We start from the raw sequence: 16,422 nt of genomic DNA, 5'->3' as shown, positions 1-16,422 counted from the left end.
AGTACATGATCTGTAATTTAAATACAGAATGCAGCTGCATTAACACTATAAGCCTCTGAATTAACATCTGACATAGTGACTGAGTGGGCTCCTGGTGTGTACTGTACTGTAATTCTTACCCTTGGTGGCCCCTGCAGCTCCTAGATGATAGATGGCCCCCAGGACCAGCCAGAAGGCCCTCTGCTCCTCCCCACTGATCCCCAGGACCTTCATAGCTGCCTGCAGCTTGGTGAACTGCTGGGAGGCCCGCTGCTTCTCTTCAGACTGGGCGAGCACGGGGGGGAGAAACAACAGGAATCTGTATGGACTGTCTTTATTATAAAAACCATAGTGTGAATCTATTCACTCTAAACCAAAGAAAACATTCCTAACAAGGTCTTTGGGGCCCTGGCAAGAGTTACCTTGGGTTGAGGCATGATTCCGAAGGCGCTGTTTTCAGCAAAGTGGTTAAAGTGCAACTCAGTCCTGGAATGGCAATCAAACAAGCTGTCAGTCAGTCACCATGAAAAGACTACCCCTGACAGAGCTACTCAGAGTTTCTGACCAACAGACACTCACAAGTAAATAAAGGACAGAGAGAGAGGAGAAAGATAGAGAGGAGCGAGACAGAGAGAGAGGAGAGAATAGGTAAAGGTTCACTCTACACAGAGGTCTGAGGAAGATGACAGCTTACTTTAGAGAACTGTCAGCTCCAGCCATCATGTAGTAGAAGACATTGAAGGTGGACTCTCCCTCTGGCCGCCTGGTCACCCTTAGCTTCTCCAGCAGCATGGTCTGAATGGAGGCCGAGGCCACCTGGCCAGCCTGGTCAAAGTCCAGGGACACGATGTGGGAAAAGCGACTGGCGTTCCCGTTCATGGAGGTGGAGCTGTTCCCAAAAGCCTCCAGGATGGTGTAGACCGCCTGCCACTTCTCCGCTGGGAGACACACAGAAACAAGACAAATAGTACATACATACATGCTACATACATGTTGCAAGTAAATATCAGACATACAGTGAACTGTGAAATGAGGAAGAAAAACAAGTTGTTCTCTAAACTGTGTTCTAACTTACTGCATGTTCTTTCCCCTCGAAACCTACCAGAGAAGGTCTTGCCAGTGCTGCCAGCGATGGTGACCAGGTACTGGACCAGGTGTTGACAGTTGATAGTCTTGCCGCTGCCGCTCTTGCCCAGCAGCACAATAGACTGGTCCTGGCGCGTGGTCAACAGGTTCCTATAGGCTGACTGGGCAACACCATAGATGTGAGGTGCCGTGTCCTCCCTCCTGCACCCCTTAAACATGTGCATCACCTGGGGGGGAGGGGCAGAGAGAGAGATGTCATTCTCACCATATAAAGCCCCACAAATTAAACAAATCCAGTCCTACTTGCCCTTCCTGGTTTACTTGCTACTCTAATAGAAGATATCCCCTCCCCTATCCTGCTAACCCCAGGCTCCACCCAGGACAGTACCTTCTCAGAGTACATGGAGGGGGCGCTGATGGGGTTGATGACCACCATGTTGGGCCCAGCGTGGGTGTGTATGAGGTTACCCCCGTAGCGCTGGCGCAGAGAGTGCATCACACTGGACTCATTGAGGTACTGCAGCGAGGACAGGTCCTCCACGCGGTCAAACAATGGAGGGTTGGCCTACACACAGGGGTCAGAGGTCAAAGAGATCATACATCCCAGACTTCAGATAATGAGACAAAAATTCAATAGGTGAAAATGTTTGGTGCCCTGCTGGGGCTAAACAGCATGTACATTTTGGTGAGTTTAGGCTAACCTTCTCCACATCATCTTCATCCACATCCAGCAACGAGCCGTCGCTCTCCAGTCTGATCTTGACTTTCCCCTCTGGCAGACTGCCTGGCTCCGTCTTCAACAGGGTCGCTGTGGTGACAGAACAGGGTCAATAGGATCTACAGCTACTCATTAGCCACATATTTAGTCATCTAAATATGTTGTGTTTGTCTAGGCTGCATGTGTTATATTCAATACAAGTGTGAAATAGTGCACATTCAATACAAATTTGGTTCACTATTTCTGTCAGATAAATCAACAAATGGAATCTGTGATGTACATTTAATATGTTTTAATGTGGCCCCTATTGTGGTGAATGGCCTAGTGATTCAGGTCTACTAACCCAAGGAGAATCCATCCTTGTGAACCAGCCATACTTTCTCTGTGCCGTACCAGGCCTTCTCAGCAGCTATTTGCTCCTCGGTCTTCACCTAGGAGAGAGACAGGACAGACAGACAGGGTTAGTTCACTGCTATAAAGCTCAAAGGCAGGAGCAGAGGTGAATACCCAGAGAGAATAATTAGCTAGATGAATGAATAACACCAGTGGAGGGGGTATTGTCACCGCAGTAACCGGACAAAGTGGAACAGGAGGACAGGAACAGGTGTGGATTGAGGTCTGGTTTCTTCATCTCCTTAAGGGAGGAGTTTTGGGTTTCAGGTCTAGTTCTCCCCCACGCAACATTTGACCCAACCGCCCAGTAGTCCACCCACCCCAAACCCCCTACTCCACACCTAGCATCCACTCATGGCCCACTAGGCAGGCCCCTGGTCCCCACTCTGTGTTTACCATCAGATCCCTCTCTGTAACCAAACTACTGAGAACCCACTCTCACTAATGATAACAGGACAGATGGTACATAACCCAATACAACAACACATGACTTGACTGGCTGCACATCAGTACCACATACTTCACCACAATGTTGATGAAGACTGTGGTAGATCTGCAGTATAATATGAGCAAACTAAAGACACATATCCTATGACAATTTATATGTGGACACATCATGCAATTTGAGTAACTCGGTTTTCCTCAAACACGACCTGAAAATCATAGTGAAAAGCAAGACACATCACTGGTAAAGCATAGACACTCAGTGCAAACCTACTACAAAGGGTAGAATACTGAGGAACTCACTTCACCGGCAGTTAAAAAAGGTTTAATAAGTCATGTATTTCATGAGTTTCTCACTATTCTACTGGTTTATCATCACAGATACAAAATCCCAGATGAGGATGTTGGTTCTGTGATTTACACACAACAGCACACTCCAGGGAAGGGACTGAGGGAGATGCATGGGGTATTGCAATCAGGCATAGCAGTGGCCAGACCTTGGGTTGAGAGGCGGCCGTGTGGGCCGCCTGCAGGAGGGCCACAGGGTCCTGATCCAACTGTGTCTGGAAGAGGGCAGGAAGAGTTGGGTTTAATCAAGGTCAGAGGTCAACTTCGAAGTTCATACTGCATGCTGAAACATGCCAACAGCCATGTAACAAGTATCTTCTGTGAATTTGGCTAGAGGGTAGCATAACACATGCAGATGAAGAAAACAACTGACACCCACACGTTTGCTGTGAGAGAAAAAAATGGGGGGYAAAATTCTAATCCTTCTAGCTTTACCAGTCTAAGTGACTAAGTCCAGCAGAGCCCGTCTGTGTGGGACTGCTTAGGTCATATTACTGGGACTTCCAGCACTGCTGCACGGACATAGGGAAAGAATTCAGTCCGTAACAACATGGTGGGGGAATGAGTAAGGGGTGCAGGCAGAACCCCAGGTGGGTGAGACAGAGGTAGGGACGGCGGGGTCAGTTAAGGAGAGCAGGCTTACACCCCAACACGAGACACAAGCACACAGTCCAGCCAGGCCTTGTGTGAGGGCGGTGGGTGAGTGGCCAGCCTGGGGAGCGGTGTGACAGGGGACACAGTACCTATGAGGAGACCACCGGATAGCCACGGCCACGAGGACCGCAGCAAACAGCGGAGCAACACACAGAGGGGAGGGATGAAGAGATGAGACAGCAGAAGATGGGAAGGAGGAGCCAGGAGATGAGAGGAAAGGGTGATATTAAAAACAGATCACAGAGGGGTTTTTAGAGTGGATGTGACAGCTGTGATCTGGGATCAACGGTTCAGTCTCAATCCAACATCAAAGAACACAATATCCTCACCAAGTGGATAAAAACAGACTTGGACTTCAAGGGAAATGAACACCCCTTTGTCAGAAAGTGAATGTCAAAAGGACAGAATACAAATGTAAGGACATAGATGTGTGAATCCGGCAAATGAGGACATGACTGAGTAATGATATTGCCTGTTGAGAAAACAGAAGGGACAAAGAAAGGGAGAGAGAGAGAGAGAGGAGAGGAATAGTCTCTGTACATATGTGAAGCAGGGTTCAAAAGTCAGCCACTGGAAAGCTGTGTGTGCCATGTCATATCAAAATAATGAAAATTTTCTCACTTGACTAAAATCTATATTGTAACTGTACAAACATGTTGTAATTAGTTAGTTATAGCACTACATTATATTAAGTTTGAGTGTGAAAACCCAGCTGTGAAGTCACACCAAAGCCTCCTCCCAGACAGAGAGATAGTACCACACGGGACCTCCATTCCATGAACCCTTATCCATATGACTTAGCCATGATGATAGGAGACCATATGACTAAGACTGACAGACTCTGATCTCTAAGCTGATGAGACATAAAATGGATGCTGCTAGTCGGGGTTCACATTACAGCGCCACAGGGCACCGCATAATTCAAACCCTGCTGCTAGTGGTCAACACCAGATTGGGTCCACATGCGACAGTGCACCTGTCCCCATGCGGGAGCACAGCAGGGTGGCACGGACCCATGGCAGGGTAAAATTTGGTAATAGTACAGCAGGGTGGCACGGACCCATGGCAGGGTAAGATTGGGTAATAGCACAGCAGAGCAGGCAGACACACAGGCTGAAAGAGAGAGGTGAAGTTACAGTAGAGCCAGCTCCGGTGAGGATCTTTCTCAGACGCCTGTGGTTCTCGTCTGTAGGGACCAGCTCTGGAACCTACAGGAGGTCACACCACCAACACCGGTGAATCCTCACCCAGCCACTCCAGAGTCTATTGTTGCCATGGTACTAAAGGTTTGTTATGCATGTTGGGGACCCCTTGTATATGTAATTTCCTTTGGCCAATCCTAGGTCATTTACTGTACTGTGATCCATCTAATGTCAATTTTGAATCATAATGTAGGCTAAGTCAACCAAGCCTACATTAAAAATATTTTTTAAATACTGTAATTTACCATTGCACAGCATATTCTAAAATCTACAACACCCAGGCAATCAGAAGCATACCAGCTGCAGGACACACACCTGTTCTTTGGTGCCCTGAGGCTGGGACTGAGCACTCCCAGAGGAGGGCTTCCCAGCAGGGGCGGCAGAGGGACCAGAAGCTGCCTTCACCTTTATATAACACACACACACACACACACACACACACACACACACACACACACACACACACACACACACACGAGAGTCAGTGACCTCTAACATAAGGTCTTCCACACACCATGCTCCTGATAAGTACAACACACTCAATCCCGTCATGCTCAAATCCTATAAAACACACAGCGTTCCTCAAGCCCATTCCAGTTTAAACAAAATCCTCATATTTTGGACAAGGATCTTCCCAACATTTTGGTACATTATTCTCTACAATGTTCAATGGTTATTCTTCATTAATAAGGCTGCCATCAGTTGTCCTCCGTGGTCTAGTGTTAGGCCAGTCTGGATAGTGTTCCCAGGGAGTTCCCCAGAGCCTGGTGAAAATGAGTAATGGCTCAGTGCCTCAGACCAGCCTGGCTCTCTGTGGACCAGCCATGACCAGACCCTTATACCTACTGATGAGGCTGAGGTAGGAAATACTACCTTTTATTGATTTTTTTTACCTTTTCTCACTGCAGGAAGACTACGGTTTGAAGTAAATGAGCCAGTTAGTAGCCAGTTAGCACTTTGCTGATGCAAATGAATGAAGCAGCAGTTTCTACCATTGCAGCAAGACAAGAGAGATCCTGTGGAGAGACATACACTACATGACCAAATGTTTGTGGACAGCTGCTCGTCGAACATCTCATTCCAAAATCATGTGCATTAATGTGGAGTTAGTCCCGCCTTTGCTGCTATAACAGCCTCCACTCTTCTGGGAAGGCTTTCCACTAGATGTTGGAACATTGCTGCGGGGACTTTCTTCCATTCAGGCACAAGAGCATTAGTGAGGTCAGGCACTGATGTTGGGCGATTAGGCCTGGCTCGCAGTCGGRGCTCCAATTCATCCCATAGGTGTTCGATGGGGTTAAGGTCAGGGCTCTGTGCAGGCCAGTTAAGTTCTTCCACACCGATCTCAGCACACCATTTCTGTATGGACCTCGCTTTGTGCATGGGGGCATTGTCATGCTGAAACAGGAAAGGGCCTTCACCAAATTGTTGCCACAAAGTTGGAAGCACAGAATTGTCTCGAATGTCGTTGTATGCTGTAGACATAAGATTTCCATTCACTCGAACTAAAGGGCCTAACCCGAACCATGAAAAACAGCCCCGCACCATTAATCTTCCTCCACCAAACTGTACAGTTGGCACCAGGCATTGGAGCAGGTAGCGTTCTCCTGGCATCCACCAAACCCAGACTCGTCTGTCTGGCTGCCAAATGGTAAAGTGTGATTCATCACTCAAGAGAACGCGTTTCCACTGCTCCAGAGTCCAATGGCGGCGAGCTTTACACCACTCTAGCCAACGCTTGGCATTGCGCATGGTGATCTAAGGCTTGTGTGCTGCTGCTCGGCCATGGAACCCCATTTCATGAAGCTCCAGACGAACAATTATTGTACTGAAGTTACTTCCAGAGACAGTTTGGAACTCGGTAGTGAGTATTGCAATTGAGGACAGGTGGTTTTTACGCGCTACACACTTCAGCACTCGGCGGTTCCGTTCTGTGAGCTTGTATGGCCTACCACTTCGCGGCTGAGCCGTTGTTGCTCCTAGACATTTCCACTTCACAGTTGACAGGGGCAGCCAATGTTTGTCTATGGAGATTGCATGGCGGTGTGCTCGATTTTATACTCCTGTCAGAAAACAGGTGTGGCTGAAATAGCCGAATCCACTCATTTGAAGGGGTGTCCACATACTTTTCTATATATAGTGTATGATCCTTATCCACTCAGCATATTGTGAAAAGTCAAATCCATAGGCATAATTATTAATTGTGTTAATTTCACACACAGAATGGGTTAATAGGTGTTCAGTGCACACATCAGAACCGCATGCGCCATTGAATTATGTAATATTCTCTTTAGGCAGGCATTTTGAGGGCACGCACTCTGTACCTCTGGTTTCTTTAAAGCCCATGAGCGAGGGGCAGGGACGAACCCTGGAGGAGGGGCAAGAGGGTCGGATTTCGGGGCAGGGATAAAACCTGGGGGCCGGGCAAGGGGATTTTGTCTTGGGGCAGGAATGAAGCCTGGAGGAGGGGCAAAAAGGTTGTTTTTTGGCACAGGGGCAGGGATGAAACCTGGAGGGGGGGCAAGGGGGTTGGCTTTGGTTTTGGGTGCAGGGATGAAGCCTGGAGGAGGGGCGAGGGGGTTGGCTTTCGGTGCGGGTGTGGGTATGAACCCTGTTGGAGGAATTGGGGGTTTGATTTGGGGGAGCTGGGTGGGGAGCTGGGGTGGGGGAGCTGGGGTGGGGGGAGCAGGAGTGGACACGGAGGTGGACGGGCCTCATCTTCTTTAACTGCTGAGGCTCCTGGCTCTCTACCTCCTTCTCTTCCTTCCTGTTCCTTCTCCTCCTCTTTATCTCCTTGCGGTCTTGAGTACGGGTGCGAGGCCGGTGATCCTTGGTCCTCCCTCGGCCCATCAGGCTGGCCAGACCCATGGAGATGTCATCCTTCTCATCCTTTTTGCCGGAGAGGGAGCAGTCTTGGGTACAGATGTGGCTATAGGGGCAGCTTTAGGAGGCTCTGTGCTGGGGCCTGAGGCTGCTCCTCCACCCCAGGCACTACCCTCCTCACCACCCTCCTAATAACCTTCACCACCTTCTTCCGATTGGGACCCTGGTCCTCTGTGCTCTCCGCCTGGAGGAGGAGGCAGCTGTGGGTCAGGGCCTCCCATGGACACTGTCACTCCTGGTTGTGTCGCTGGTTGATGATGTTAACGGCTGTGGTCACCACTTGTTTCTGTTTTCAGCTTCCTCACCATCAGACTATACACACACACACACACAACCACACCACACACAACACACACACACACACACCACACACACACACACACACACACACACACCACCACACACACACACACACACACAAAACACCAGTTATAGGTAAGGAGGAGCCAATATCAGAGATGCTGTATAGAAGACCCAAAGCTGTAGAGTTGTGTTTCATAAACTAAACACCATAATTTTTCACTGGCCAATGCCCATGCCATTGTTATGTTATTTAGAGTGGCTGTTTGCCATCCCGTAGTCTTCTTTACCAAGCATCTGTCTAGTCTACAGGAAGGACCGCTGTGTCAAACATCCACCAGCACACAAACTACATGTTCAACTTGTTGGATGTGAGTAATTTATACACATCAATGTTTCTACTTTTTCATATTTCCTTTCGCTACACAGAGCTATAATACCTCAGATCACAAACCATGACTGGAAGAATTTCTTTCTCACAGACTGTCAACATCAGATTAAATGTGGTTTGCTTTGGCTTATACAGGTCCCCCATTGCAAAGACCTCTTTCAGATGGAATCTGTGGAGGACTGTCTCACTGATTGCCCAGGATTAATCTTCCTGTACTGTTCATTACTCTGTGACTACATCAAGGCCTACAGGTGACACCTCTACTGCATGGCAATATGGTGCTATATTGAATAACCAACTAACGGCTGAAGAGATGACAGCCTTGTGAAAAACCCATCTAACACCCTGAAAACCATGAGAGTCAATGACATGGGTGAAGAGAGACTGCCACTTGGCTGAGAGAAGAGATCTTCAAGGGTCCTACTTCTAGATTGTTAGATGCTACTATTAAAAAGCACACAGGGACGTTACACTTACATCTGAGGCTGGCTTGGTTTCAACTTCAACCTACAAGAGAGGAGGGTCAAGAGAGGCCGATCAAACCCGGAACTAAAGCTCACTCATACAAGAACAACATGCACATCTCTACCACGAACATCCTTCCTCTGTCCACAGAGAAGACAATCTTCCTCTCCAGCCTAAAGCTCAGATGACAACAGTAAATGTGCAGGAATCTGCTAAAGGTGCAAACACATAAAGGTAAAACAAGACTTCCCTTTTGCCGCCAGAATGAAAAGCGTGAACTGTAAGCCATGGTAGCAGCCCAGAAGTCATGGGCTGAACCGGGAGAGTGGAGGTGAGGGGAAGGAGGGAGGGAGATGAAGAGTGTAAGGTAGAGATAGACAGACAGAGAGTAGAAAGAGAGGATATGAGGATGGACTGATGAGAGTGAGTGAGTGTGTTTCGGGGTGGACGGTAGGTAGGGGGACGAGGACTGGCGTCTTTCTTCACACTAGCTACTACCAACAGGGCAGTAGGACCATGTAGGCTGAGGCAGCACTGAGGACAGAAGACATGAAGAACAGGATGAAATGTTTACATACATTACGGGGAGACAGGAGAGACAATTTACCTCAGGGAGACAGGACATCAGTTCACAATCACACTATGGAAATAGATCAATCTTTTGCAAATGTTCTTATTTCTTCTAAAAAGTATTTCAATATCAATAGAATGACAACTACATTCATCATTATATATTCTCCTCCGCTTTTATTTGACTACAGTATATCATATATTTGACATACGGGAGTAGTGCAATGTTGTGAATGCTGCATTAGGTCTGCCTGTTATTAGAGTGTAAATGTCGGACATACCGGTGGTTTAATCTGCAGGCTAAGAGGGTCACTGACTTTATCACTGCCATATCAGACTCAGTTTATCAGGTGAAATCCTGTGGTTTCTCTATGTTGTTAGGAGAGTTAAGAGTTAACATGTCAGCGAAAGGTGATCACAGGAGAATCAGACCTCAYATTTCTGCGTCAGTAGTAACTGCCCCTAATGTAAATAATTTAGTATTTGCACGCATTAAAAAGCTTGGTTCCATATTGGGGAAAAAAGGGTACAGGCCAAAATAGAACCAAGCAAATAGTCATACACACACACAAACAACAGTTGTGGCTAGAATTTATATAGCTACGGATGGAAGTGCGGCATAAATCGCAGGTTCGTAAGTTCTCCTAACCTGCTACAAAAGTAAATTCTGTCCGTCGCTGTATACCATCTAATCAAAACCACAAACATATGGATTTGTCTCATGTTGATGACATCACAAGAAGCAAACAAATGACAACATAGAAATGTAACTGACATGGACACCGCACCTAGGAGGCACTAAACAGATCTGTGGTCCTGGCTATCCTTCGTAAACAAGCTACCAGGTCAACCTCTCAAGGCTAAATACATTAGGAGTATTACATAGTCTCCAATATTGTGTCTCCATCTCCAATATTGTTCCATTCAAATTTACCTTTCAGTTATAGGCAAGAACACTGCCAACTGTCATCTCAGCCCAAAACAAGCTCAAAACTGTGGTACATGACAGCCACAGACTGTGAAGGACAGAAAGTAGGCACGCTGGGCATTCTCTATAAGCAGCAGGGCTGAAATGAGTGGCGCAGCAACGTGTTTCACTATCCTGACCTAGCTTTCATCAGACAGCTTCCACTCCTATTAATAGTTACCAGCAGCATAGGAGGCCATTCTGAGACGCAACTAGAGCCCTACTGCTCATGGTACAGCAGACAGACACACTCCGAAAGGAACACACTACCAGGCCCATACAGAGTCTGGACCACTCTTCTGTTACCTTGTGTCGTCTGGAGGCCCGATCAGTTTTGTCTCCCTCACCGGATCAGGGAAGAATTAGACATGGGTTTGAGGAGAACGCGGTTGCTAGCCCTGGTAGAGGAGGAGGTTGAGAAGAACCACAGGAGTTGAAATCGTCACAGCTAGCACTGCAGGCAGGGCTGGGTTAGGGATCTGTCGTAGCGCGATAGGACCCTGGGTGGAACGCTGGGAGGGCGGGGAGGGGGACAGACGGAAGGAGGACAGCTGCTGTGATACAGAGGAGGCTATAAATAGCAGCACACAACAAGCACCATGCCACTACCATGCCAACCCCCTCTCTTATCTCCTGTAGTGTGTGCCCCACCCAGCAGAATGACAGGGACAGAGAGTTTAGGTCTTCTCTGTCCCTCTCATGCCCAAATCACTGGCCCTCCCTACCTCTCCTTGTCCAGTCTTAGCTAAGCCTGTGTAGGCATGCCAGAGTAAACCTGGAGGGGCATGGGAAAGTCTAATCCCTCCGTCCTTTAGAGCCACACACAGAAGTAGGTTAAAGACTTTGAACTACATTCATGATGTGTCAAACCAACACAGGACCTTCATGCGTTAAGGCCATAAACACAGGTACAAGCACAAATCATTAATGCCAATGACTGAAAAAATGTAAAGCACATCTAGATTTAGAATCACAGGTTTTTTTCTCCAAATGATGTTTACAGCATATAAAGGCATCAGAAAAGTAGGCATGCTGATCAGTATCTTTTAGGCTCAGAGAGTGCACAGACTACCACTAGAGGGACATTACTTTTCTCTTTGTTCACCGAGTTTCACTTTGTGTCCTAKACCACAAGAGGGAGCTATAAGCCTTACAACATTTAGTTCTGCTTTTCAATTCTAGGAAGGTATCAATTAATCATTCTACTGCCCTATATTCAACATTCATATGAATTGTCCTTTTACCAGAATTGGAGAAGAAAAAATACAACAAGACACATTGATAACAGTACGTATTTAGCCTGTAGCTGAGAAAACAAATCCATTGTGGGAAAACCGGTGTGACATAACATGTGGTCTGGGCCTGGCCTGGAGGGAGAGCACAGCATTCAGCTGCTGATTGGGTGTGGTGAGCAGGGGGAGTGGCTGCAGGAGGACAACATGAAACTGCAGGCGGTGCAGCCGGCCTGTGCTAGACCAGGCTGGTGGAATCCAATTTATCTGCTCCATCTAACACAGCCCAGCCGGTTAATCCTTCCTTCCCCACAGTGTGTGTGTGTGTGTGTGTGTGTGTGTGTGTGTGTGTGTGTGTGTGTGTGTGTGTGTGTGTGTGTTGTGTGTGCGTGCGTGCGTGCGCGTGCGTGCGTGCGTGCGTGCGTGCGTGCGTGCGTGCGGTGCGTGGGTGCGTGCGTCTGCGTGCGTGCGTGCGTGCGTGCGTGCGTGTGTGTGGTGCGTGTGATGTGTGGGCTGAGTGTCTGTCTATACATGTTAAACACTGATCAAAGATTACTGGCCTCCAACTCCACACACAGTCTGATTCTGACCCAGTTCAAACTGCGGCTGGACTATAGGATTTATGTGATTCTGTTCTGAACATGACCTAGTTATCCAGAATCACAGTAAATACACATAATACAGACCTCATTACGGACACTTATAAGTAGGCCAAGAGTTGGCAGTCACAAAAACGTACCGATGGGGAGTAGCTTATAACAACCTGCTACAGCTCTGTTAGAAAGGCTGACAATGATTTAAGAGGAAGTGATTATCAAGCTCAATTAGCGAGGTGAAAATGAGCTTTTGAAGTAAGACATAACATGGCAAATTGCTATTTTATTCAGTCGTGAAAATAGAGTTGATTTACGGAGGAGGTGAAGGTGGACAGGAGGTGAATTACCTTCAAACACGTGGAAACCTGCCTCATCATCATTTGGGAGAGAAGTGTGTGTGGAAGTCGAAGGGAAATGGCAGCAGACAGAGAGCAGGTCTATGTAGGATGACACAGACTGTGAGGAGAGTGAAGAACACTGCCAACAGGCTATCAGGCTATGGTCTGAGACATGTGAGGATATAAGAGGCCACCCACCACACTGTCCCTAATGACCCCATTGTGTCCCCTTCAGCTGCCTCTCAGGGGACTGCACAACACCATCACAAACGCCGCAGTCACACGCTATACTAACAAACCGCCGCAGTCCACACGGGCACTAACAACACCACACACTCCGCGCAGTCCACAAGCACTACAACACAACCCTCTCGGTCCACACGCATACACGAACACCCAACACCACGCTCTCCACACGCATATAACACAGACACACACACACACTCCGCAGTCCACACGCATACTAACAAACACACACACTCCGCAGTCCACACGCATACTAACACACACACACACACTCCGCAGTCCACACGCATACTAACACAAACACACACACCAACTCTGAAAACTCACAGGCAGGCAGAGGGGCAAGGCCAGGCTTATTATTTCCGCCACACTGTGGGCACCATTCAGCCCCCAGACAGAGAGACTGACGGCATGGGCACAAATAGCAGCATGGGGCCATTCACTGGGTTGAATAGAGGGGTGAGCATGGAGTAGAGAAGAGAGGGAGAGGGGGCAGAGAGACCCACACACAGGGAGTCAGGAAACAGAACAGATTCGTTCCAATGTGAACTCCACTAGGGGTGTGACTGGCTGATAAAGTCAATCAAAACACCACATATCACTCTACACCGATAAAAGCGTTTCGGGGCAATAACAATAGGTTAAGCCCATTCCAGACATAAAACACACAGTGATGATTAAGCGCAATGGCAGCTGCTATTAGAAACCTGAAAAGCTGAGGGTGTGTCTGTTTAAGTGCTGATGTCCAAACACAGCAGGAGGAGGAAGACTATGTCAATGAAATTCCTCAACACACCCACTTTGCAGACGCAACCACATTCAGAATGTTCATRCAGAATGATTTCCTATCAGAGATATTAAACTGCAAAAAAAGCATTCCCTTCCTGGTCTAAACTGGCTTGCCTATGTGAGAGCTTGACTGGCTACAGTGGTAGGAGTCATGATTATATATATATTTATTTTTTAAACTTTTATTTAATCCCGGGGAGCCCAATTGAGACCATGGTCTCATTCTCAAAGGCGCCCTGAGAACAACAATTCGCCCCCCCTGTAAACCTGACAGCTTTATTAGTAGCCACAGTAGCCCAGCCCATCTAATCCCAGTGTCTGTAGTGGACTAATGCTGAGTGTTTACTGTGAGAGCATTGCCTCACTGCCTCACTGTGACTGGGGAGGATGTCATTGAACTGGGCTGCTGCTTGGGCGGGAGATTAAGACGATTTACTCATTTCCTAATGACAAAAGCTTGTCTGCAGCTAGGCAGGACATATGCCTGAGATAAAGTTATTAAGTCCACTCATTTTCCACTACTTATAAGTGGGGCTGGGGTAACTGTACTAACTGGGGCTAAAAAGCTTTTGGGAGTCATTCCACCTCAAAAAAAGCACAAGAGGATTTTGACACTAACCAATCTCCGATTGATGTAGGAACAGATCCAATTTGCATTACTGAAGCATTCTTTTGCTGAAATAGTATTTGATCTCTGAGAAATTAAGCTGATTGATTGCACCCAAATTGGCTATTTTAATTTATATGATTAATATAATATTCAGTAAATATAGTACATCCCATTTGGACCTTAATTCTTCCTAACAGTGAYTAAGACATGAGGAATCCAATAAAATGATCAAAAGCCAGCCCCGGACCCCACACATAATGTATTTTCATCATGAGCAAAAGCTCAAGGTTTTCTACCCAAAGTTGCAAAGAAAATGATGTGATTCATTTAATAAACCAGCAAAATTGACAAAAGGGTGTGGTGAAAGTAGAAGGAACCACGGCATCTAGTGGGCAAAACCTGGTACTTTCACACTAATTTATGGTAAATAATGCAAGCAACTTCAAATGGCTAATTTCTCTAAAACAGGGGGGGGGGGGGGGGCATCACCAGATTCACAGGGAACACATTACAAAATGGTGAACAAGTCATACTCGAAGCCGCAGCTCCATACTACTTTGTAAAACAGAGAACTGATACTTTCTACTGGTTGTGGAGGTGGGATTGGCATGTGATGTGGGGGGTCCATGGTTGCCTTTTGACCATATTATTGGATTCCTCATGCTTACTCAGTGGTAGGAAGAAGTTTGGTCCAAATCAGGATGTTGGGTACAATAATTTGTGGAATATAATGTGAATGCTGTAAATGAAAAGGGCCAATTTCAAGCAAATCAATTAGCTTTATTCTCAGAGATCAAATAACATTTAAACAAAATAATGTTTCAGGAATCCTAATCTTATCTGTCTTTAACTACAGAAATTATTTCAGAACCATCTGAGATGGTGGGTGTCATGGCTTGCTGAATGATATGGAATGACCCTGGGAGCTGGTCTGAGATGGGTGGGTGTCATGGCTTGCTGAAATGATATGGAATGACCCTGGGAGCTGGTCTGAGATGGTGGGTTGTCATGGCTTGTTGAAAAATATGGAATGACCCTGGGAGCTGGGTCTGAGATGTGGTGTGTTCATGGCTTGCTGAAAATGTATTGGAATGGACCCTGGGAGCTGGTCTGAGATGGTGGGTGTCATGGCTTGCTGAAATGATATGGAATGACCCTGGGAGCTGGTCTGAGAGGAGAGGAGTGGGGAAGCCAGGCGGTGATGTCAGAGCTCCTGCATATGTCCATGGTGGACCAGTGTAATGGATCACTGGCTAAACTAATCAACCCCTGTTGAAACAACTGACTCTCTGTAGTGAGAACATCATGGGATAATTTGAGGACCTGGCACTTGAAAAGAACCAGACTGTTTCTGTGTGCTGCTCATAGCCACATACAGCTGCCACAGCAGCCTTTCAAATATCATTTTTAGTCTACAGTACATTTTGTTGGCAGGTTAGACGGGGGGCTCCACTACTACACTGTGCATCTCAAATCAAATCACAGTTTATTTGTCACGTGTGCTGAATACAACAGGTGTAGGTAGACCTTACACTGAAATGCTTACTTACAGGCTCTAACCAATAGTGCAAAAAAGGTATTAGGTGAACAATAGGTAAGTAAAGAAATAAAACAACTGTAAAAAGACAGGCTATATACAGCAGCGAGGCTACATACAGACACCAGTTAGTCAGGCTGATTGAGGTAGTATGTACATGTAGATATGGTTAAAGTGACTATGCATATATGATGAACAAAGAGTAGCAGTAGGGGTTGGCAGGTGGTGGGTGGCGGGACACAATGCAGATAGCCCAGTTAGCCAATGTGCGGGAGCACTGGTTGGTCGGTCCAATTGAGGTAGTACGTACATGAATGTATAGTTAAAGTTAAAGTGACTATGCATATATATCTCAGGAGCCAAGTTGAAGTACAGGATGTTAAGACTGGTTCCCTTTTCAGTCAATTACCTCACAAGAAAACTCTTGAGCAAACTGGAATTTGACCTGTGCACACAGAAATAGGGGTTGACAGTAAAACAGGATCATTTCATGTTTCTGTGTGGCTGAGTCAGTAAACAGCGAATCGGTGAGTCAGAATGAGTGAGTTGTCCGGAGTTACAAACGCACGTACACAAACACACATGTACACAATAACCAGGTGTGTCTTGCTGTGCCACAGAGTGAGATAGGAATGTCAGTCTGAGGAGCATGTTGGTCCTAGTGGTATAGACAG

The 16,422-nt window shown here is 46.9% G+C and overlaps 1 protein-coding gene across 11 annotated transcripts in view; it reads right to left on the bottom strand.

Moving 5' to 3' along the window:
* The window catches only part of LOC111951207 (unconventional myosin-XVIIIa), a 115,173-nt gene that overhangs the window by 60,850 nt on the left and 37,901 nt on the right, over positions 1-16,422 (bottom strand). For 4 of the 11 annotated variants that reach the window (XM_070434565.1, XM_070434569.1, XM_070434574.1 and 1 more), the window contains exons 3-10: positions 3,118-3,183; positions 2,127-2,214; positions 1,767-1,873; positions 1,454-1,630; positions 1,055-1,292; positions 674-917; positions 402-465; positions 108-264 (exon numbers count right to left, since the gene is read on the bottom strand). In XM_070434565.1, the coding sequence (XP_070290666.1) occupies positions 108-264; positions 402-465; positions 674-917; positions 1,055-1,292; positions 1,454-1,630; positions 1,767-1,873; positions 2,127-2,214; positions 3,118-3,183 (1,141 nt within the window). The remainder of the gene's footprint in view (positions 1-107; positions 265-401; positions 466-673; positions 918-1,054; positions 1,293-1,453; positions 1,631-1,766; positions 1,874-2,126; positions 2,215-3,117; positions 3,184-16,422) is intronic. The other 7 variants (XM_070434567.1, XM_070434571.1, XM_070434572.1 and 4 more) reach the window with 5 other exon arrangements.

This window comes from Salvelinus sp. IW2-2015, linkage group LG23, assembly GCF_002910315.2.
Source record: "Salvelinus sp. IW2-2015 linkage group LG23, ASM291031v2, whole genome shotgun sequence".
NCBI lineage: Eukaryota > Metazoa > Chordata > Actinopteri > Salmoniformes > Salmonidae > Salvelinus > Salvelinus sp. IW2-2015.
Note: the sequence above shows the minus strand (reverse complement) of the source record. Positions and strands in the feature narration are given on the sequence as shown.